At 39.0% G+C, this 25,060-nt stretch overlaps 1 protein-coding gene and 1 pseudogene across 16 annotated transcripts in view; one reads left to right on the plus strand and one right to left on the minus strand.

The window, feature by feature from the left end:
• The window catches only part of RUNDC3B (RUN domain containing 3B), a 256,564-nt gene that overhangs the window by 35,189 nt on the left and 196,315 nt on the right, over positions 1–25,060 (minus strand). For 8 of the 16 annotated variants that reach the window (XM_058297049.2, XM_058297056.1, XM_058297053.1 and 5 more), the window contains one exon: positions 23,136–23,257. In XM_058297049.2, coding sequence (XP_058153032.1) covers positions 23,136–23,257 — 122 coding nt within the window. Of the gene's footprint in view, positions 1–10,070; positions 10,846–23,135; positions 23,258–25,060 lie in introns of those variants that run through there. The other 8 variants (XM_071215182.1, XM_058297054.1, XM_058297047.2 and 5 more) reach the window with 2 other exon arrangements.
• LOC131273032 (eIF5-mimic protein 2 pseudogene) lies at positions 7,026–8,533 on the plus strand (annotated as a pseudogene).

Below are 25,060 nucleotides of genomic sequence, written 5' to 3' on the forward strand. Positions count from 1 at the left end.
TTATTTTTGCTCTTTATTTCATATATCTCTGCTTTAATCTTTGTTATTTTCTTCCTTCTCTTGCCTTGTATTTTGTTTTCTCCCCTTTTTCTACTTCTTCCAGTTTTGAGGTTAGGTCTCGTAATTGAAATTGTTCTTCCTTTTTTTTTTTTTTTTAAGATTTATTTATTTACTTATTTCTCTCCCCTTCCCCTCCCCCACCCCGGTTGTCTGTTCTCTGTGTCTATTTGCTGCGTCATCTTCTTTGTCTGCTTCTGTTGTCAGCGGCACGGGATTCTGTGTTTCTTTTTGTTGTGTCATCTTGTTGTGTCAGCTCTCCATGTGCAGCACCATTCCTGGGCAGGCTTCACTTTCTTTTGCACTGGGTGGCTCTCCTTACGGGGCGCACTCCTTGTGTGTGGGGCTCCCCTACACGGGGGACACCCCTGTGTGGCAGGGCACTCCTTGCGCGCATCAGCACTGTGCATGGGCCAACTCCACACGGGTCAAGGAGGCCCGGGGTTTGAACTGCGGACCTCCCATGTGGTACATGGACGCCCTAACCACTGGGCCAGGTCCGCCGCCTGTTCTTCCTTTTAATGGAAGCACTTAGAGCTGAAAATGTCCCTCTCTGCACTGACTTCACTGCATCCCCTCAGTTTGGTTTTCATCTTCATTCACCGCAAAATATTTCCTAATTTCACTTCTGATTTCCTCTTTAACCCACTGGTTGTTTAAGAGTATGTTGTTTAATTTCCATATATTTGTGAATTTTCCCTTCTCCCTGTTACTGATTTTTAGCTTCATTCCATTGTGATCAGAGAATATATACACTGTATGATTTCAATATTTATGAATTTTGAGACTTTTTTTGTGACTCAACCCAGGTTTATCCTGGAGAATAATCCATGTGCATTTGAGAAGAAGGCTTATTCTGTTTTTGTTGGGTGCAGTGTTCTCTATATGTCTGTTTGACCTAGTTGATTTAGTGTATCATTGAAATTCTGTACTTCCTTATTGATCTTCTGACTAGATGTGCTATCCATTATTGAGAGTAGTATGTTAAAAGTCTCCTATTATTAATATAGAATGGTCAATTTCTGTCAGTATTTGCTTCATATATTTTGGGGTTCTGCTGTTAGGTGCATATATAACTGTTATATCTTCCCGTTGAACTGTCCCTTTTATCAATGTGTAAGGACCCTATTTGTCCCTCATAGCTGTTTTTACTTTTTTTAAAGTTTTATTTTATTTTTTACTTATTTCTCCCCCCTCCCCTCACCCCCCATTGTCTGCTCTCTTGTATCCATTTGCTGCATATTCTTCTGTGTCCGCTTGCATTCTTGGCATCACCAGGAATCTGTGTCTCTTTTTTGTTGCATCATCTTGCTGCATCAGCTCTCCATGCGTGCAGCATCACTCCTGGGTGGGCTGTGCTTTTCGCACGGGGCAGCTCTCCTTGAGGGGTGCTCTCCTTGCGTGTGGGGCTCCCCTACATGGGGGACACCCCTTCATGGCAGGGCACTCCTTGCGCGCATCAGCACTGTACATGGGCCAGCTCACCACATGGGTCAGGAGGCCCTGGGTTTGAACCCTGGACCTCCTATGTGGTAGGCAGACATGTTACCAATTGAGCTAAATCCGCTTCCCTCTTCTACCATTTTGCTATTTAGCCTTTGTAAGTCTTATACCTTTTTTTCCCTCACTTCTGTTAAAGCCTGTTATATTTATTTTTTCTTATATTGAACCATATTTAGTGCCTTCTCATTTCTACCTGGTTATATTTTTTTCATCTGTTTTCCTTGTGGTTATTATGGGCTAAAATTTAATAGCCTAAATATATAACAATTATATTTGGTTTAATACAAAAGTAACTTCAATAGCATGCACATATGCTTTTCCTATACTCCTGTCCCCCATTTTTTTGTACTTGTTACCACTTAAATCTTTGTACCTTGTATGTCCAAAAACATATATTTATCACTGCTTTTTATGTATTTGAATTTTAACTCCTGTAGTAACTATGAAGTAGGGTTACATACCAAACAATACAATAAATACTGGCATTTACCCAATTGGTTACCTTTACTGCAGATCTTTATTTCATTATGCTGCTTTGAACCTCGGTCTAGTGTCTGTCTGTTTTAGTCTGAAGAACTCTCTTTAGCATTGCTTGTAAGGCAGGTCTAGTAGTGATGTACTCCCTCAGCTTTTGTTATCTAAGAATGTCTTAATCTCTCCGTCATTTTTTAAAGGGAGTCTCTTGGGATATAAAATTCTTAGCTGGTGGTGGTTTTCCTTGAACATTTTAAGTATTTCAGTTCACTGCCTTCTTGCCTCCAGGGTTTCTGATATGAAATCAGTGCTAAATCTAATTGAGACTTCTTTGTATTAATATGTAACATGTTGCTTTTCTCTTGCCTCTTTCAGAAATCTCTCCTTGCTCTTTACATTTGACAGTGTAATCAATATGTGACAGGTTGTATTTTTCTTCATATTTATCCTGTGTGGTGTTCTCTGGGATTTCTGGATGTGCTTATTCATGTCCTTTGCTAACTTATAGAAGTTCTCTTCCATTATTTCTTCGGCTGTTCCATCTACTCTATTTTCTCTTTCTTTTCCTTCTGGGACTCCCATAACATGTATATAAGGTGCACTTCATGGTGTGTGATAGCTAAGGCAATTTTTACTTTTAATATTTCTTTTTTTCTTTCTGCTCCTCAGCCTGACTCATTTCAAGCATCTTGTTTTCAGGTTTACTGAATTTTCCTTCTGCCAGCTCCACTCTGCTGTTGAAACCATCCTGGACATTTTTCATTTCAGTTACTGTATTTCTCAACTCCAGTAGTTCTCTTTGTTTCCTTTTTAAAAATTTCTTATCTCCTTACTTAAACACTCATACTGTTCATTCATTGTCCTCCTTATATCCTATAGTTCTTTCTCTGTACTTTCCTTTAACTCCTTGAGAATTTTTTAAGACTTTGACCAGTAAGTCCACAGTCTGGTCTTCTCTGTTGGTATTTTCTGGATTTTTATCTTCCTTTCAAAGGCCCATCATTTCCTGTTAGTTCGTCTTGTACTCTTTTGATTTATTTGTTTATTTATTTATTCTCCCCCTGCCCCTTGCAGCTTGCTTGCTGTCTGCTCTCTGTGTCCATTCACTGTGCGTTCTTCTGTGTCTGTTTGTCTCCCTTTTTTGGGTCATCTTGATGTGCCAGCTCTCTGCGGGCATAAGGGCCTTCATTTCTCTGATGTCACGCAGACCGTCAGCTCTCCACGGGCATGGGCCAGCCTGCCTTCACAAGGATGCCTTGGGACGTGAACCCAGGGTCTCCCATAAGGTATACGGGAGCCCAGTGGATTAAGCCACAGCCACTTCCCTGTCTTGTACTCTTTTACTGAACATTTATTTAACAAATCAATTTTATTGATACATATTAATAAAGTAAAAGTCTATCCAAAGTGTATAATTAGTGGTATCTGGTATAATCACTTACCTGTGCATTCTTTTTATTTATTTTATTTTTATTATTGTCTCTTAAAATAAATAGATCACACAAAATGTTACATTAAAAAACATAAGAGAGAAATGGACTTGGCCCAGTGGTTCGGGCGTCCGTCTACCACATGGGAGGTCCATGGTTCAAACCCCGGGCCTCCTTGACCCGTGTGGAGCTGGCCCATGCGCAGTGCTGATGCGCACAAGGAGTGCTGTGCCACACAGGGGTGTCCCCCGTGTAGGGGAGTCCCACGCTCAAAGGAGTGTGTCCCATAAGGAGAGCCGCCCAGTGTGAAAGAAAGTGAAGCCTGCCCAGGAATGGTGCTGCACACACGGAGAGCTGACACAACAAGATGACGCAACAAAAGAAACACAGATCCCTGTGCTGCTCACAACAACAGAAGCGGACAAAGAAGACGCAGCAAATAGACACAGAGAGCAGACAACTGGGGTGGGGTTGGGAGAAGGAGAGAGAAATAAATAAATAAAACTTAAAAATAAATAAATAAAATAAAATAAAATTTATTGAGACCTGTTTGTGGCCCAATATATGATCTATCTTGGAGAAGGACCCATGAGCACTTGAAAAGAATGACCTTCTTCATCCCTTATACCTCTTTTGCATTTAAAATATATTTTATCTGATATTAGTGTTGTTACTCCAGCTCTTTTTTGGTTACTATTTGCACGAAATTATCTTTTTCCAACCTTTTACTTTCAACCTGGTTGTGTCCTTACATCTGAGGTCTCTTGTTGACAGCATGTAGATGGCTTATATTTTTTTACCCATTGTATCAGTCTATGCCTTTTTAAAAAAATTTTAGGAGGTACCAGTGATTGAACTCAGGACCTCATATGTGGGAAGTAGGTGCTCAACCAGTGAGCTATATCTTCTTCCCAATGAGAATTGATTTTTTTCATTTGTTTTCACGAGGTACTGGGGATTCAAACTAGGACCTCATAGGTGGTTAGCAGGTGCTCAACCACTTGAGTTACATCTGCTTCCCAATCTATGTCTTTTGATTGGGGAGTTCAAACCATTAACATTCAATGTTATTAATGTAAAGCTATTAATTACTTCGTCCATTTTGTCCTTTGGCTTTTCATTGTCATGTCTTACTATTGCCTTTCTTGTAACACTTTAATTTACCCTTCTCTATAATTTTCATTTCTACACTCTTCTCCAAGTCTCTCATCTTGTTTTTTTTTTCCTTTCAGGCTGCAGCCCTCCCTTTGGTATCTCTGGTCTTTTTGTAACATGTTCTCTTTTTTGTTTGTCTGTGAAGACTTTAAATTCACCCTCATTTTTGAAGGAAAGTTTTTCTGGATATAGAATTCTTGGCTGGCAGTTTTTCTCCTTCAGTACCTTAAACCATATCATACCACTTTCTTCTCACCTACATGATTTCTGATGATTGGTTGGCACTTAATCTTATTGAGGTTTTCTTGTATGTGATATTTTGCTTTTCTCTTGCTGCTTTTTATCTCTGGTATTTTTCATTTGTAAATAGCAGGTGTCTTGAAGTAGCTCTATTATTTATTTAATTTATTTCTCCCCACCCCTTTGTTGTTTTTCACTTGCTGTATCTGTTTGTATTCCCTGTCTCCCAGGAGGCACCGGGAGCTGAATCTGGGACCTCCAGCGTGGGAGGGAAGTGCCTAGTCACCTGAGCCACATCCACTCCCTGCTTTGTTCCTCGTGCATCTCTTGTTGTGTCATCTTGTTGCGCTAGCTCACCATGCCTACCCATCGCGTCAGCTCGCTGTCTTCTTTAGGAGGCACCAGGAACCTCTGCTCCCTGCTTTGTTGTGTCTTTCATCATGCTTTTTCTTCTTGTGTCTCTTGTGTCAGCTTGCCACATCAGCCTGTCATGCCGGCTCACTGTCTTCTTCAGGAGGTACCAGGAGCTGAACCAGAAACCTCACAAGTGGTAGGTGGGAGCCCAGTCACCTGAGCCACTGAAGAATTTATTCTTTTTGGGGTGTGCTGTCCTTCTTGGATATTGATATTTATGTCTTTCATAAGGGTTGTGAAGTTCTCAGTAATTATTTCTTCAAATATTCTTTCTGCTCCTTTTCCATTCTCTTCTCCTTCTGGTATACTGATAATGCAAATGTTTGTGCGTTTTGTGTTGTGGTTCAATTACCTGAGAATCATTTCCATTTTTTTCCATACCTTTCCCTGTCTGTTCTCCTGTCTTTTCCAGTTTGGATAGTCTGTCCTGAAAATCACTCATTCTGTCTTTGAGCAATTCAAATTTGCTATTATGTGCCTATTTACTTATTGATTTATTTATATTTAGGAGGTACCAGAGAGTGAACCCAGGATCTCATACAGGGAACCAGATGCTCAACCACTGAGCTACATCCACTCCCCAGTGAGAGCTGGCTTCTTCATTTTTTGTTGGTTTTTAGGAGGTACTGGGAATTGAACCCGGGACCTCACACATGGCAAGTAGCCACTCAACCACTTGAGCTACATCTGCTCCCACCTCTAATGTATTTTTTTTTAAAGATTTATTATTTATTTATTTCTCTCCCCGTCCCTCCTCCCAGCTGTCTGCTCTCTGTGTCCATTCGCTGTGTATTCTTCTGTGTCCATCCGTATTCTTGTCAGGAATCTGCATCTCTTTTTGTTGTGTCATCCTGCTGCATCAGCTATCTGTGTGTGTGGCACCATTCCTGGGCAGGCTGCACTTTTTCGCACTGGGCAGCTCTCCTTATGGGGCACACTCCTTGCGCGTGGGGCTTCCCTACGCAGGGGACACCCCGGCATTGCACAGCACTCCTTGCATGCATCAGCACTGCGCCTGGGCCAGCTCATCACATGGGTCAGGAGGCCCTGGGTTTGAACCTTGGACCTCCCATGTGGTAGGCAGACACCCTATCCACTGGGCCAAATCCATTTCCCTCTAATGTATTTTTAACCTCATCCATCGTGTTCTTCATTCCCATAAGCTCTGTTACTTTTCTTTGCATGCTTTCAAGTTGTTCATTATTGCTTATCCAAAGTCGTCTTAATATCTTTTATCTCTTTAGTTGTATTTCTGTTAGTTCTTTGAAATGATTCAGGAGATTTCTGTGATTATCGTTGATTGGTTGTCTTAAATCCTGTATCTTGTCAGGAAATTTGCTTTGTTCCTTTGGCTGGGCCATGTCTTCCTGTTTCCTGGTATGGCTTGTAATTTTTTGCTGATATGTAGGCATCTGAATATGTTGGTGAATTTGCTCTGACTGTCAATTTCTCTCTCTGGTCTAGTGGGTTTTTTTTCACAGCTCTCCTTTGATTTTTGGTTCAACTTATTCTAAGTTTTTAAATTTCCCCATTATATGTTATCAAAATTGGGTCAGGACTCACTAATAGGGCGCAGACAGTTTCTCCCAGGGGTGAGGCTAAAGAGAGACCTAAAAGCAATTTTTCTCCTTGCAATTGACTGGCAGGCCAGAAGATGGCACTCATCGGCATCCATTTCCATGGAGGTGTTTCTTTCAACCTCCGCTTTCCCACATGGTACATTTTAATATTTTAAAATGTTAACTCTAGAGAGGAGACACCGCCGCAGTTGCCGCCACCTCGGGGATTTCTGGCTCTTTCCTCTTCGCCTTAAATTCGGGTGTCTTTTATGAATAATCAAAAGCAGCAAAAGCCAACGCTATCAGGCCAGCGTTTTAAAACTAGGAAAAGAGATGAAAAAGAGAGGTTTGACCCTACTCAGTTTCAGGACTGTATTATTCAAGGCTTAACTGAAACTGGTACTGATTTGGAAGCAGTAGCAAAGTTTCTTGATGCTTCTGGAGCAAAACTTGATTACCGCCGATATGCAGAAACACTCTTTGACATTTTGGTGGCCGGTGGAATGCTGGCCCCAGGTGGTACATTGGCAGATGACATGATGCGTACAGATGTCTGTGTGTTTGCAGCACAAGAAGACTTAGAGACCATGCAAGCATTTGCTCAGGTTTTTAACAAGTTAATCAGGCGCTACAAATACCTGGAGAAAGGTTTTGAAGATGAAGTTAAAAAGCTGCTGCTGTTCTTAAAGGGTTTTTCAGAGTCAGAAAGGAACAAGCTGGCTATGTTGACTGGTGTATTTCTGGCTAATGGGACACTTAATGCATCCATTCTTAATAGCCTTTATAATGAGAATTTGGTTAAAGAAGGAGTTTCTGCAGCTTTTGCTGTAAAGCTCTTTAAATCATGGATAAATGAAAAAGATATCAATGCAGTAGCTGCAAGTCTTCGGAAAGTTAGCATGGATAACAGACTGATGGAACTTTTTCCTGCAAATAAGCAAAGTGTCGAACACTTCACAAAGTATTTTACTGAGGCAGGCTTGAAAGAGCTTTCTCAGTATGTTCGCAATCAGCAAACCATAGGAGCTCGTAAGGACCTCCAGAAAGAACTTCAAGAACAGATGTCACGTGGTGATCCGTTTAAGGATATCATTTTATATGTCAAGGAGGAGATGAAAAAAAACAACATCCCAGAACCAGTTGTCATTGGAATAGTCTGGTCAAGTGTAATGAGCACTGTGGAATGGAACAAAAAAGAGGAGCTTGTAGCAGAGCAAGCCATCAAGCACTTGAAGCAATACAGCCCTCTACTTGCTGCCTTTACTACTCAAGGTCAGTCTGAGCTGACTCTGCTACTGAAGATTCAGGAGTATTGTTATGACAACATTCATTTCATGAAAGCCTTCCAGAAAATAGTGGTGCTTTTTTATAAAGCTGAAGTCCTGAGTGAAGAGCCCATTCTGAAGTGGTATAAAGATGCACATGTTGCAAAGGGGAAAAGTGTCTTCCTTGAGCAAATGAAAAAGTTTGTAGAGTGGCTCAAAAATGCTGAAGAAGAATCTGAGTCTGAAGCTGAAGAAGGGGACTGAATTTTGAAACTACACCCTCAGTAAAGCAAACAGGAGTTGTAGATAAAATGTCATGTCTCATGTGTCCTAGTTCTTATATCTTCCTACCTCCCTATATCAAGCATGATATAAGGGCTTTCATGGCAAATTTTATTTTAATTGTTTCTATGGTTACTGAAAATGTTGGGTTTAGTTTCTAAAACCATGTTTTAAGTAGCTACAGGAGCTATAGATTTTAATCTAATGTTGCATTTGTCTTTTCAGTTATCTTCTACCTCCTGTATTTTCTACTGAAATAATGTAATTTAAGGCCTTCCACAGTGAGCAGTTTACTTTATTCCCTGGGTTTTCTATATAAACAGTTTTCAAGATATGATTTGGTTAAAAACAATTTGTTATAAAAATTCTGTTTGCAAATTAAACTGTAAAAGTAACCAGAGTCTCAAAAAGCAATGAGTTGTGTGATAATTTGATATGAAATGAAGAAGTGGCGTATTTTATGCCCAGAGCCCTATTGATCTAAGAAAATCTCATATACAATAATTAAATTCATTAACATGAAAAAAAATAAAATAAAATAAAATGTTATCTCTTGGTTTTATAATCAGCTGATGATAAGACAAAAATACTCATGAAATTTAACCCTCCTTTCAGGAAGTTCTGCCCAAGGTGAATGCACTGTGCAGTTTTCCCTGTCATACTGGGCCTCTGTTTTGTCTTGGGCTTTTGCTTATTACTTGTTTTGGAGTTCCCTTGTTTGGTGTCTTCCCTGTTTCTCAGGGGATAACCCTCTTTCTACCTTGTATCTGAAGCCAGCAGGCCTTTGTCCCAGACCACATTTCCTTGTCTCACTTTGCTTTACCTGGAGGGCAACTTCTGGGAAAAGGGTCACCCTGGGTAGTATATTATCAATTTGGTCTTTCCCTGCCAAAACAGAGGCAGGGTCTCACAAACGGGGCTCAGACTGCCTCCAAACTGCCCTATGTAGGGTGTCAATAAGGGCAGCAAAAACTTTCCTGATGGCTCCGCAAAGGAGAGCTTTACTGGCCTGTCTAGCAAATGCAGCACTTCAGCTAACTTTTCCCTGCAGCTCTGAGGAAGCCCTGCATATTTAAATCTTCACTGCCTTAACCCCTGTCCAGGCAGTGCTAAAAGAGTGCCTGCTGCCACCTTTGTCCAGGTGGGTTGAATTAATAATACCTGCCCACAGCCAGGACCCAGCAATCTAAATTCACTGATCGAAAGCCGTGGTATGGGATTGGCTATGCACACCTCCTGTTCTTGCCAAAGATGATTTTTATGTCTCTTTCTGTCACCAGCTGCTAGCCAGGGACTAGACCCCACAGCAGCCTTCCATGAGAGTGAGGGATGGGCACCATTAGCTCCCACCTGGGGAGCACAATTTATAGTTCTTTACCATAACTTAGCCTCTTCCTCCCACACTTTCCTCAATGCTGGCATTTGGAGTTTTCAAATGGTTGTTTTAGACAGTTCCTCTGTGTTTAATAGTGATTTTGGTGGAAGTACTCAGCACTGAAGCTCCCTATTCCATCATCTTCCCTGGAAGTCTCCTCCCAATTTATTTTTTACAAAAAAAAATCAGATCCATGGGGGAAAAAACAGTCTTTTCAACAAATGGTTCTGGGACACTCGGACATCCATAGGCAAAAAATGAACTTCAACCTACACCTATACAAAAATTAACTCAAAATGAATAACAGACTCAAATGTAAAACATAAAACTATAAAACTTTTATAAGAAACACAAGAGAAAATCTTTGGGTTGTAAGGATAGGCTCCCTCTTCTGTCAGTGTACCAGAGTATGGTTTCTTTACTTTATAGCTTTTATTTAGGGAGGGACAAGTGGGAGAGAAAAGGGTGCTTGGGAGGAAAGGATGTATATTCTTAAAATATTTGGACTTTTTGTTTTATGTAGTCCAAAAATTCCCTTAAAAATTTTCCCCAGCACATGGGTTCCAGAAATGCTTTCTCCCTTCCTTTTAACCTTCTTCTGCCCTAAACATTACCCCTTTCCAACACTGCTTTTTTTGCATCCCATATATACTTCTATCTTCCTGTATATGGTTACTTTTTTACAATTTTCACACTTTTGATTGACTTGCTCTTTCTAAAGGTGAGTTAGAGGTTTTATTGTTATTGTGGCTCTATATTAATATTTTTTAAATTTATTGTTATATTTTGCTTCACGACTGTATTAGGATTCTCTAAGGAAACAGAACTGACAAAAGATACCTCTAAATAGTATGAGATTTTATAAAATTGTCTCACACAACCCATGGAAATGCACAAGTCTAACTTCTGTAGGGCAGGATGCAAATCAGGGACTTAGATGAAGGTTCTCATTGAATTCCGCAGGAGATGCTGACTATCTGATGTAGAGATGGGGATTCTCTCTTTGAATGCTGAAATCAGTTCTCCTTTTAAGGCCTTCAGCTGATTGGATGAGACAGCACTCATTGCTGGTGGCAATCTCCTTAGTTGATCTGCAGATGTAACAAGCCATCTATGTAGTCAACTCTTGGATGATTAAAATCTGTGACATGTCCTTGTATTACTATTACCAGTACTTGTTTGACCAAGGAACTGGGCACCATTACCTGGTTGAGTTAACACATTAGCCTAAGCATCACAATGACCATTACCTCAGTTACTCAGAACTCCTTAGTTATTTTTAAATTTGACCAGATTTAGAGGTACCAATGAGAATTCTAAGAATCTTACCAATGCATCATCATAACATCTGTTTAGTCCTTGATCGCCAGTTTTTCTTAGTCTAATACATTTATTATGTAGCACTTTTTCTTGTTGGGTTACAGCTGGTGAATTTTTATCAAATTTTTACTTTTACTTTTTGTGTGTTTAAGGTTTTTGGATACTGAAATTTTATAAGAAAGTTTTTATCTGTTACTTAACCTTGAATTCTTAAAGTCATAAATTAGTATCAAAAAGTTCAGTATTATTCTTATCCTACTGATATTGAAATGTCCATAATAAGAAACATTAAAAACCTAAATATCTTGTAGATGAAGAATCATCACAAATAAATCCACTCATAGTATCATTTTTGGTGTTAGAAGTATACATATTCTAGGTCATGATGGTGAATTCAGTTTTCTCTTTTCCATGTATATAAATGTCATGATATTCCATTATGCTAATTATCTTTATTACTTATGTCATCAAAACAGCTTCATTGTTGTTAATATATACCATTTATTAAGCTATTAGAATAGTTGTAAGGTCCTTTGAGAACATTTCAACAACTATCTTAAAGAAGCTGAGGGAAGCGGATTTGGCCCAGTGGATAGAGCATCTGTCTACCACATGGGAGGTCCACGGTTCAAACCCTGGGCCTCCTTGACCCATGTGCAGCTGGCTCATGCACAGTGCTGCTGCGAGCAAGGAGTGCCGTGCCACAGAGGGGTGTCCCCGCGTAGGGGAGCCCCACATGCAAGGAGTGTGCCCCATAAGGAGAGCCACCCAGGTCGAAAGAAAGTACAGCATGCTAAGGAATGGCGCCGCACACACGGAGAGCTGACACAAAATGGCACAACAAAAAGAAACACAGACAAAAACAGAAGTGGACAAAGAAGAACATGCAGCAAATGGACACAGAGAACAGACAACTGGGGTGAGGCGGGGGTGGGGAGGGGAGAGAAATAAAAATAAATCTTAAAAAAAAAAAGAAGCTGAAAATTCAGTTATATATTCCTAATTTCTGAGCATTCTGGTTAATTGAGTTTTCAACTTTATACTACCCAGCACTCTATTCCTTACATTTTATACCATTCATTCATTATATAGTCTATTAACAAATATTTATGTTGTTTGTTAACAAATAACAAATGTCTACTACATGTCACACTCTGGGAATACATTTGTGAAAAAGATGGATAAGATCCCTAACCACATGACATGTTTACATTTGATAGGAGGGTATAGCAAAGAATATGATAATAATTAGTTAATATGAAAACACTGCCTGGGATGTTATGGAGATGGCAGTAGCAGCAGCTATTAAAAGCATGGCAGTCAGTGAAAGCTGCTTTAAAGACATGATATTTGAACAGAGACCTGACAAAGATCCATGCAAAGACCTTAAAAAAGAAGTTTCAGGGTAGTGGGAACAGCAAAGATAGTTGTCTGCAATCATGTTGAAGGAACAGGTAGGAGGTGAGTATGCTAGAGTGCAGAGAAGAAAGAAAAGAGAATGGTGTGAAATGAGGCAGCAGCTGGCAAGGACAAGATCATGTAGAACCATACAGGTCATGATAAGCAGTATGGATTTTATTCTCATCACCACTAAAAGCCATTGGGGGAGTTTTAAGGAAGGATATAATATGTTCTGATTTATGTTTTTAAAAGATCACAGGAAAATCTTTTGTGGAGAATGGACTGTGATGGGGGTAAGAATTGGAGATGAAAAACCAGTGAAAAAGCAGTAGTCAAGCTAAGAGGTTTGCTCAAGGGGAGTTACTCTGGGTTGGTTTGTTTGTTTAATGGAGAAGATGATGCATCAAAGTATATAACATGTTTTGAATGTAGAGCTGATAAGACTTGCTGATAAATCGATTTGGGGTTGTGTGGATTAAGAGTAAAATCTAGGATAATGCCTATGAAGGGTCATTTATTACAAGGGAGAGGACAGGGAAGAAACTGGAGTCATAGAGGAATGCAGGGTTCCTTGAAGTAAGGAGTTGTCTGTCTTTTTCTATCCTTCCCACACCAAAAGAGGTAGAACTGGGAAAAAGGAGAGATACAAAATATAAGCACCAGATAATACTAGCAGAACTTCTCCAATCCTCAGGGCCAGAGCCACAGCTCTAGTCAATGCTGGGGAAGGAAAAAGAAAGAGCTTTGTATCGACTAGGATACTGATGTTTAAAAATGAATAAACTGAGTCTCAGAAATTGAAATAGGATCATAAAATTGAAAGTGGGCTGATAAGTTATGAAATTGGGCCAAGATGTTCAGGAAGATGCAGCCCAATGATGACAGAGCATATCTGAAAACAGAAATAGGAAAAATTAAATATTATGTTTATTCCCCAAGTTTTTCCAAATACTTAAACCAGTTAGCAAAAGTTCTTCAAGAATGAGGAAGTGGTCAACAGTGAAAAAAGTTGCTGAAAAAGAATCGGAAATTGTGAGATGATGGCCTAGTAGGAAGATCCAGGATTAAGTCTGTCCACCCAGAACAACTATTAAACAGGAGGAACTATATGAAACAATTATTTTGAATTTCTGGAGTCCAATAGAACACTGTACAGGATCCACAGAAGAGTGGGAGGAAGAGGCTGGTAAATTATGGTGAAGACTAGAAAACTGTCCTCTCTGCCTGGCAGTTACCAGTGCCGATCCTCCACTCTTGCAGCAGGCGACCTTGGGCACCAGCCTCTGGCTAGATCGCTGGTGACTGAAAGAGACGAAAAAGTCCACTTCCCCTAGATTAAGGGAGGGTATGGCTGATTGCTGATCATGGCTTTGGATTAGTGATTTCAGTTCACTGATGGCCACTGTTCCAACCTGCCCTGGGCAGCTGAGCAGACTTAAAGACCTTATACTTCCGCAAGAGTGTTCAAGTTCAAGGAGTTCATTTGCTGGGAAGGTCAAGAATCTGCTCCTTTGGGGAGCTGTGGAAGAAGCCCCTGGTACCCTTCCAGATCCCGTCCATAGGGCAGTGCGGAGTCAGTCTCCTCCCTTTTGGGTCCTTAGCCTTGGGCCCATTAAGAATGAATGACTTTGGAAACTCCTCTCCACAGTGCCTGCACCCCCACCCCCATATTTGCCCCTCAGAGGAAAGCAAATTGAGACAAAAACTAAAGCAGTGTAAAAACTATTGAGGCAGACAACATGGGACAAAGGATAACCTGCTTTAAACACTGCAAAGAGAGATAAGATCTGTCTCCTGGAAAATAGAGGGTGTATTCAAACTCCTGTAAACAGAGGAATTCCAAAGCAACTCTAACAGTTTGATACGGTTATGAATTCCAAACATAGATATTGGATTATGTTTGTAATCTGGTCTGTAGCTGGGTGTGATTGAATTATGATTAGGGCTCTGATTGGGCCATGTCATTAGGGCATTGAGTCCCTGCCCCTTGGTGGGTGGGGACTCATAGATAAAAGACATGGCAAAGGACAGAGCTGAGGGTTTTTGATGTTGGAGTTTGATGCTGAAGCCTTAAGCTGGAGCCCCAGAAAGTAAGCTCACAGAAGAAAGAGAAGCCAGCCCCAGAAAGAAAGGAACTTTGAACCCAGAGAGAAGCAAGACCCTGGAAGGGAGGACCAGGAAGCCTGAACCCTCACAGACGTCGACAGCCATCTTGTTCCAACACATGAAAATAGACTTTGGTGAGGGAAGTAACTTGTGCTTTATGGCCCAGCATCTGTAAGCTTCTACCCCAAATAAATACCCTTTATAAAAACAACTGATTTCTGGTATTTTGCATCAGTACCCCTTTGGCTGACTAATAAAGAATTTGGTACTAAGGAGTGGGGAAGTGCTTTTGCAACGAAATGCTGGAATGGTTTTATAAATGGGTAAGGGATATTTTTGGAGGAATTGTGAGATGCTTGATGGAAAAAGCCTAGATAGCTTTGAGGAGACTATTGATAGCAATATGGATGCTAAAGAGAGTTTTTATGATGCTGTAGAAGTAAATGATGAAACTATTATTGGAAACTGGAGGAAAGGCAATTCATGTTTTAAAGTTGCAGAGAACTTAGCAAGATTAACTCCTGATGTACGGAAGGCAAAATTTGAAAATGGCAAGCCTGGGCATTTAGCTGAAGAACTTTCCAAAGTAAACCCAGAGAATGCAGCTTGGCTTCTGCTTGCAGCTTACAGCAAAACCCTGGATGAGAGAGATAAGCTAAGGACTGAACTGTTTGACACAAGGAAAACAGAGACTGAATCCAGAAGTTCCAAGCCTTTGGAAATCAAGCTCCCAGATGAAAGTGCCCCATTTGAGGACTTATCTAAACTTGGAATTGGTAAATCAAGATTGAAGATGCAGTTATCTAGGGAAGACTTGTGGAAAGTTTTACTGTCTGATGGCTTGGATCCCTGGTTCCTGCATGCTAAACCAACAGACTTTTTGAGAGAGCTGTATGAACAAAACCACTGTCAGCCTGGAATAAAAGAAACATGGAACGGCGAGATTGAAGGAGAAACGACTTCAAGAGGAAAGCCATGGAAGCTGAAATCTGGAAATAAGATATCACTTTGGGCCAAGAGAGAAACCTCACCCATGTGTACAGAGAGGGTGAGTTTGCATCAGCAGTTGAAGAGGGTTGTGTTCTTCCTGCCTGATGTTCTGGGAGAGTTTTGTTGCCCCAGGGTATAGAGAGGGTGGAGCACATTCCCCAAGGATTAGGGCAGTTAAGGTCAGCACCCCACAGGACTGAGAGGGGTGGACCTATCCTCCAAAGGTTAGGGAAGGCCAGATGGTCAACTCATTGCTCTGAGAGGGTTAAGCCTGTATGCCAGAGGTTAGGGGGAATGTTATGTTTATATCACTGTGCTAGGGCATTGAGAATCTAATCCAAAATCAGGTAATGTGTGGCAATCACCCCAGCACTCTTGGAGGGAAGGTCTGGAGTTTGGTCGAAACCCAGAAGCCTGACCAGGGTTGAACCAAGAATATGGCTATTGAGCAAGCCAGTGGAAAGGGTGGGTCTCTATATGGCCCCAAGGAGAAGAAACCAACATCTTAAGAGTGACTCTTGGACTGAAATTGAATAGAGGATGCCCTGCAGGTTTACTGAACTGTAGAGAACCCATGACTTATGTTTCCCTCTCAATTTCTCCTTATCATAAGGAAAATGTTTATCCTTTGTCCATTTGTATATTGGAAACAGATAAATTGTTTTGTAAGTTTCAGAGGTTTATAGCAGACAGGATTTTGCCCCAAGACAAACTGTATTTCTTTAAAATGATTGTGATATGATTCAGTACTTGCATTGTTACTGATTGAAGGTTTTTTTCAAATATTGTAATGTCTTTTTGGAATTCAGAGGATGGAGTGTAGCAGTTTGATATGGTTATGAATTCCAAAAATAGTTATGTTTGTAATCTGGTCTGTACCTGGGTGTGATTGAATTATGATTAGGGCTTTGATTGGGCTATGTCATTAGGGCACTGAGTCCCTGCTCCTTGGAGGGTGGGGACTCACAGATAAAAGGTGTGACAAAGGATAGAGTTGAGGGTTTTTGATGTTGGAGTTTTGATGTTGGAGTCTGATGCTGAAGCCTTAAACTGGAGCCCCAGGAAGTAAGCTCACAGAGGAAAGAGAAGCCAGCCCCAGAAAGAAAGGAAACTTGAACCCAGAGAGAAGCAAGACCCTGGAAAAGAGGAACCCAGGAAGCCTGAACCCTCACAGACATCAACAGCCATCTTGCTCCAACACGTGAAAATAGACATTGGTAACGGAAGTAACTTATGCTTTATGGCCCGGCATCTGTAAGCTCCTACCCCAAATACCCTTTATAAAAACCAACTGATTTCTGGTATTTTGCATCAGCACCCCTTTAGCTGACTAATACAGCAACTAAGAAGTACAAGCCCAGGACAAGGCACAAGCTCAGGACAAGACACAAAGCTTGAAAAGACAGGAGAACACTTTGCATTCATCTTGGGTGGACTTCCCTGATAGGAGAGATGAAACTCAAGAAAATCTAGTTACAAAATAAAGAAACAGATATCCGAGGAAGTAAATCCCAGAGTTAACATTTTAAAATATTAAATGTATTAATATGTATTAAATGTATTAAATATTAAATGTATCATGTGCAATAAAAGTGTACAAGACAAAGAAAGCAACAGGATATGATCAAAAGGATGATAAAAATTCAAAAAACACTAATGAAGAAGACCAAACTGTGGACATACTGAACAGACTTTTTAAAAAATGCTCAAGAAGAAGAAGGAAAATATAGAGAAAATACTAAAGGATATCAGAAAAACAATGAATGAACAATATGAGAGTCTAAGGAAAGCAAGAAATTTTAAAAAGGAGTTGAGAAATTCCCAGGAGTGTTTGAACAGCAGACTGGAGTTGATAGAAAAAAAGAAATCAGTGCACTTGAAGAAAGATGCTTGAAATGAGGAGGCTAAGAAACAGAAAAGGAAAAGATTTATAAAACATGAAAATTACCTAAGAGACCTCTGGAATAGCACCAAATATACCAATATAGGCATTATGGGAGTCACAGAATGAGAAAAAAGAAAGGTGCTGAAGGTATAATCAAAGAATGACTTAGAACTTCCCAAACATAGCAAAAGATGTGAATATGCACACCCAAGAAACCCAGAGAACACCATTTGGAAGAAACAAAGAAAAATATACCTCATCATGTATTTAACATGCAAATTCAATGGACAAGGGTTTAGTTCAGAAAGATGTAAGAGAAAAGCAACATGTTATGTACATGGGAGTCCTAATTAGATTGAGTGCTGATTTCTATTGAGAAACCATGGAAGTAAGAAGGTTTTGGTTGAAATATTTAAAGTGCTGAAAGAAAACATTTGACAGCAAAGAATTTCATATCCAGCAAGGCTTTCTTTCAAGAATGAGGAAGAGGGTAAGACATTCCCAGATAAACAAAAGCAGAGGGAAGTTCACTGCCACTAGATGTGCCCTACAAGCAATGCTAAAAGAAGATCATCAGACTGAAAGGAAAGGACATTAGACCAAGTGATTCCAAGTCACATAAACAAATAAAGACCTCCAGTAAAAGGTAGTTCTGTTTGATTCTTTTTAAAAATTCTGTCTCTTTACTTACGCCCTTATATTGTTCATTCAGTGTTTTCCTGATATTCTTTAGTACTTTCTCTATATTTTCCTTCACCTCCCATTAACTATATAGGTAATTATAAATGCCAGTACTACTGTATTGCATTTCTTTGGTATGTGACTCCATTTCTTATTTCCAGCAAGTGCTAAAATGCAAATGCATAAAAAACAATGATAAATCAATTGTTTTGGACATAAAATATACAAATATATAGTTGGCAACAAGTAGAAAAACAGATGGTGCAACAGGGGTATATGGAAACCGTATGTGTATGCTGATGAAGTCAAGTTGGTATCAAACCAACATGAGTGTTATATATTTAGGATGTTACATCTGAGCCCCATTGCAACTACAAGGGAAGCATGAAAAATATATCCAGGGGAGCGGTTGTGGTTCAAGTGGTTGAGAAACTGCTTCCCACATGGGAGGTCCCAGATTTAGTTCCTGGTGCCTCTTTAGAAGCAAAAAAGCAAACCAGCAAACAAACAAAAAAACCCAACTTGGGCTGATGTGACTCAGTGGTTGAGTGCCAGCTTCCCACATATGAGGTTCCAGGTTCAATCCTCAGCTCTGGTACCTCAAAAAAAAAGTACATATATGTGTGTGTGCGTGCATATGCATGTGTTTACAGAAATAAATGAGAAAATACTCAATGTGGTACAATAAAAAAAGCAAATAAATATAAAAGTATGCAGTAACAGAAGACTTGAAGGACAAATAAGGGATGACTTATAAGGACTAAAAGCAAAATGGCAGAAGGTCTTGCTGTATCAATAGTGACTTGAAATATAAATAGATTAAACTCTCTAGAATAAAGGCAGGGATTGCCAGAATGGACAAAAAGCATGATCCAACTATATGCTACCTGCAAGAGACTCACTTTAAATTAAAAGATACACAGTATACTGAAAGAGAAAGGAGGGGTAAAAATACCCTCAAGCAGTAACCAAAAGAGAGCTGGGGTAGCTATACTAATATCAGATAAAACGGACTTTAAGTCAAAACAGTCAGGACACACAAAGACGAATATTACATATTGGTAAAGGGGACAACTCAATAAGAAGATGTATAAATGCATTTGTAATCCTGACTTCATGGAAATTACTGGCTAGTTACATGCTCATTTAAACCCTCTTATGGAGCCCTGTTCTAAATATGCTCAGAATTTTCCAAATCATCAATTACTGATTTGAGACTGGGAAAAGGTCCTCTTATGGTGACATGAAGGCAATGCTTTCTTCCCAAAGACTGTGATGTCCTGGGACTGGCTGCTAGTCATCTTTGGTCCTTAGCTTGTCACACAGCAAGGCACATGGTTAGCATATCCTGGTCTCTCCCTTATCTTCCAGTTCCATTGATGTTCAGCTTTTTTGCTTCCTGTGGCTTTCTTTCTGTTGTTCAAATTTCATTATACTTATAAAGGAATCCAGTAATAGGATTAAGAGCCATCCTGATTGTGGTGGGCTACACCATAAATGAAGTAACCTCATCAAAAAGCACACCCACAAGAATGGGTCAAGTTTAGGAGCATGTTTTTCTGGGTACATAAAGCTTCAAAACCACCACAGGCCCTGAATAGCCAAAGCCATTTTAAAAATGAATAAAGTTGGAAGACTCACACTTCCTAATCTTAAAACTTATTACAAAGCACAGTAATCAAAACAGCATAGAACTGGCACTAGGATAAACATATTGACCAATGGAATCAAATTGTGAACTCAGAAATCAACCCTGGGAAGCAGATTTAGCTCAACTGATAGAGCGTCTGCCTACCATATTGGAGTTCCAGAGTTCAAACCCAGGGTATCCTGATCCATGTGGTGAGCTGGCCCATGCACAGTGCTAACGCAGGCAAGGAGTGCACTGCCACACAGGTGTGTCCCCCATGTAGGGGAGTCCCACGCGCAAGGAGTGCGCCCCTCAAGGAGAGCCACCCTGTGCAAAAAAAGTGCAGCCTGCCCAGGAGTGGCCCCACACATATGGAGAGCTGACGCAACAAGATGATGCAACAAAAAGAGACACAGATTCCCAGTGCTACTGACAAAAATGCAAGCGGACACAGAAGAATACACAGTGAATGGACAGAGAAAGCAGACAATGGGAGGGGGGGGATAAATAAAAAACAAATCTTTAAAGAAAAAGAAAAAGAGGTCAACCTTTACATTTATGACCAAATGATTTTGACAAGGGGGCAAAGAATAGTCTTTTCTACAAATGGTAGTGGGAAAATTGGATCTCCATTAGCAAAAGAATGATGGAGGATCCCTACCTTACACCTTATAAAAAATCTACCCCAAATGCCAGACACAAAAGGACAAATATTGTATGGTCTCACTGATATGAATTAAATACAATGAATAGACTTACAAAGAGTTAGACTATGAAGTATAGGTTGGTGGAAGATGGAATGTGGGATGAGAAGGGGGAGAAGATACTGGATTTATATAGAATGTTTAATAAGGTAAAATGTAAATATGTGGTAATGGTTGGACTTAATGGTAATATAATTAGTGTAATAAACACTGTTGATTTATGGATGTGATTGCAGTTGAAACAGGTAGTCTAGGAAGACTGATGTTAGTTGGAGGAAAGCTGGAGAATAATATTGGAAATGTATAACTGATTTTGGAAATAGTTGAGGACCGTAGTTATTAATGTAAATACAGGAATATTCTACTATAGAGTTTTAAGAATGTGATACATGGGAAAATAGTAACTAATTAATTTATGGGCTATAGTTCAAATCAACATTGTAATTTTTTTGTAGCAAAAGCAAAGATGGTACTGTATTAATTCTGAAAGTAAAAAAAGAATATGAGGTTTCATTTAGTGAGATATGAATACAATTCTCTTCATTTTTTTCATTAATAAGGATATTTTGACTATGTCATTTAACTAATCTGTGTTCATCTGTGTATCTTTCTGAACACTAGAGGAACATCTGAGTTAACAGTTGGAATGAGATGATAAAAGGGCCTGAAAAAGAACATTTTAGGAATAATGTTTCCATAAATGTTGAGCTTCCTTTTTTTGTTTTCATTTTTGTGCATTTGAAAAAAAGTTCTTAACAACAACAAAAACAACAAAAATCTATCCAAAATGGATCAGTTACCTAAATATAAGATCCAGAAATATCTAATTCCTAGAAGAAAATGTAGGGAAGCATCTTCAGTAAATTATGTTAGATAATGGTTTCTCAAACGTTATTCCCAAAACACAAGCAACAAAAGAACTAGATAAATGAGACCATACCACCTTTAGCACCCCAAAAAACTATATCAGGTAAGTACAAGGAAAAACTACACAATGGGAGAAAATATTTGAAAACCACACATCTGACAAAGGTTTAATATCTAGAATATATAAATAAATCCTCCAATGTAACAGCAAAAAAATAACCAACACAATTTTAAATTAGGCAAAAGACTTGAATAGACACCTCTCCAAAGAAGATATACAAATGGCCAAAAAGTACATGAAGTCTGTCTGATACATACAACAACGTGGATGAACCTTGAAAATACCATGCTTAGTGAAATAAGCTAGACACAGAAGGACAAATATATCATCTCACTTATTTTAAATAATTATTAGAATAAGCAAACTCAGAGTCAGAATCTAGAATTTAGGATGCCAAGGACAGGGTGGAGATGGAGAATATGGAATTATTAAAATATATAGGGTTTCTATGTGGAATGGTAGAAATGTTTTGGTAACAGATGGTGGCAATGGTAGCATAACTCTGTGATTGTAATTAACAGCACTGAAATACATATCTGAATGTTATAAGAGGAAATGTAAGGTGTAAATGGTAAAAGAACAAAATTTTTTAAAAAAATCCATGAAACTTTACTACACAGTGAACCCTATGTTAAACCATAGACTATAGTTAATACAATTATAAAAATGTGCTTTTATCAATTGTAACAAATGTACCACACCAATAAAAGGTGTTAATAATGGGGGTATATGGGAACCTATATGTTGTGCATGATTGTTGTATAATCACATGACTTCTTTAATGAAAATTTACTAGGATGAAGAATGGTAGTTCACTTTAGGAATATGACAGTAGTTGATGACCGATAAAAGTTATTTTAATAAAGTGGTATGGAGACACAAAAGCTAATTGGAGTAGGTAAAAAAGTAGGTATGGGGAGTAAGGAAATAAAGGCAACAATTATGGACAATTCTTTCAAGGTTAGTCGTAAATACATGAGAAAGCAACAAGGGGAGACCACATTTCATCATAATGGTAGCTTAATTCCTAGCATGCTGTGGCAGTTTGATACTGATGTTTGTAAACTGGTCTGTTCTTTATTGTATTAAATTGAGAGGTTTCACTTTTATTTTATTATATCAAGATTAGGGCTTTGATTCAACCATGTCATTAGGACAACTCAGTTTGAGTTCCCCACCACTTTGTGGGGTATGTAAATGGACAGTCACTCAAGGAAAACACAGAATAAGATACAGAGGAAGAGAGGGAGCACCACAGACACTGGAGAGGAATGAACTTTGATCCTGCGGCCAGGGAAGCAGATGAGCCTGATCATCTTCAGCTGACCTTGTGAAGAGAACAGAGCAGCTAAGCCTGGAAAGAAATGAGCCCTCCACCCTACAGCTGAGATCGGAAGAAGAAGCTGGGCCCACCGAACCTTAAGAGGAAGAGGAAGACTGAACCCTCGCAGACGTCACCCACCATCTTGCTTCAACATGTGGCAACATATATTTGGTGAGAAGTACCTTTTATGGTATCTTGAGTTGGACTCTTTAGGGCCTTATAACTGTTAAGCTTTAAACCCAAATAAATACCCTTTATAAAAATCAACAGATTTCTGATACTTTGCATCAGCACCCTTTTGGCTGACTAATACACATGCTTACCAGAAATGTCACTATTACTCTTTGGAAATACTCTACAACAAAAATGTAGTGTAGAAAAAATTAACTTTCAATAGATTTTTTTTTCTTACCTTCACTGATTAAATTTAGTGTGTCTTGTTTTCCATCTCCCTCTTGTGACTGGCCTGGATCCAGTGAAGCCTGAGAAAGACTAACTTCTGCTGATAACTGGTCAAGACTTTGATAACTTTTTCTGTAAAACAAGGAAGAAATGCTACTTGAATTTCTTCTCACAAAAAAATTTAAGTTTTCTTCAATCTATTGATTTTCTGAGCAATTTCTGCCTAAGTGCTTCCCTAAACTTTGCCTTTATCCTGACTTCATTATAATCTTAGTCACATTTCATCCCCATTTTCTTTAAAGATATGTTTAATGCCTGAAAAAGAAAAACAATTTGTCAAATGACTTTAAATCATCACACCCAATTTTAATTATCCACCTAGTTAAGATTTGGGGAGTTCTAATTATAACCTATTTTCAAGGGAGCAGAAAGTCTATATATTAATGCAGAAACAAAATTGGCATAACTTAATATGATCTCACGTTTCCCAAGCACTTCTGGATCCTTCAGTTCCTTGATATTATTACTAATGGTTATTATATAACAATAACATATATTATAAATTCTTATAATCTAGAAGTCTTTAAAATGTGAGTAATAAAATACATATTTGACTGTGTTAGTACACCAGGATAACTGACCTCCTTCCCACATCTGTTTCCTATTGTGAGGTTCACATTCTATTAAGCTAATTAATTAGAAGTAAAATTTAATAGATTAAAGATTCAGCTAAAATGGAAATTAAAAGGAGTAAATTAATAAGTTTATTATTAACCCTTCCTCATATTTAGTTCTTCAGGATAAAACCAACTCAAGAGATATAAGTAACTTTGATGTTATTCAAATTTAATGAAAGAGACCAGAATTCACTATTATTTCTAAATATAAATGACACAGGAGAAGAAATATGTTTTGGGGGGGGGGGTTCAACACCTATTTCCAAAGGCAGCTAACCCCATCTAATGTCCTAAAGATGCCATATATTCTATGATAATATTTATAGGAAAGCATATATAAATTCAATGATTTATTTAATAGTTATTCCATACACACAAGAATAGAATTAGTCACAGATTTACCAAAGGTGTGTATATTAGGGAATGGTTCAAATGTATGCCTAATTACTATTTTATGTTAGTTATGACTCCATCCAAAAAGAGGATGAGGGAAAATATTCATTTATTAAAACAAGGTTGAGAGCCCAATAGGTTTACCAAGACAGTAGTTTTTTAAATTGCTTTTTACTTATTTTCCATCAATTTTATTAAGATAAAATTTTTCAGGATTTCTTAGTATGACAGTTTGAGATTAATTTTGTGAATCCCAAAAGGAGAAATACTATGTTTGTAAACTAATCTATTCCTCTGATTGTAATACCCTTTGATTATATTAAATTCAGTGAGGGACTGCTAATTAAGTTTACTTGATAAAATCAATTAGGACTTTTGATTGGGCTATGTCAGTATGACATAACTCAGGTTGAGTCTCCGCCCCTCGGAGGGCTGATAGAAATGAACTCTCAAGAAGATACACAGGAAGAGAGAGAGCACTGTCATTTTTGATCCTGGGGCAGTGGGGAAAGACGAGCCATTTTACAGCTGACCTTGAGAAGAGAGCCAAGATGGATATAGAATGCCCAGAAAGAAATGTGCCTCATACCAGGAAAGAAAGGAAGCCCTGCCAGATAGGCCAGCCTGCAGCTGAGAGAAAGAAAGACTAGAGTAGAAGGCTGAAGCCTCGCAGAGATAGGCGACCATCTTGCTTCAACACATGGCAACTGACTTTGTTGAGAAAGCAACTCTTGAGTTGTAACTGTAAGCTTTTACCCCAAATAAATATCCTTTATAAAAGCCAACAGATTTCTGGTACTTTGCATCAGCACCTCTTTGGTAAACTAATACACTTAATGAGGGGATATGTACATGAGGTCTCTTT

The sequence above is a fragment of the Dasypus novemcinctus genome, chromosome 5, assembly GCF_030445035.2.
Source record: "Dasypus novemcinctus isolate mDasNov1 chromosome 5, mDasNov1.1.hap2, whole genome shotgun sequence".
NCBI classification, from domain to species: domain Eukaryota; kingdom Metazoa; phylum Chordata; class Mammalia; order Cingulata; family Dasypodidae; genus Dasypus; species Dasypus novemcinctus.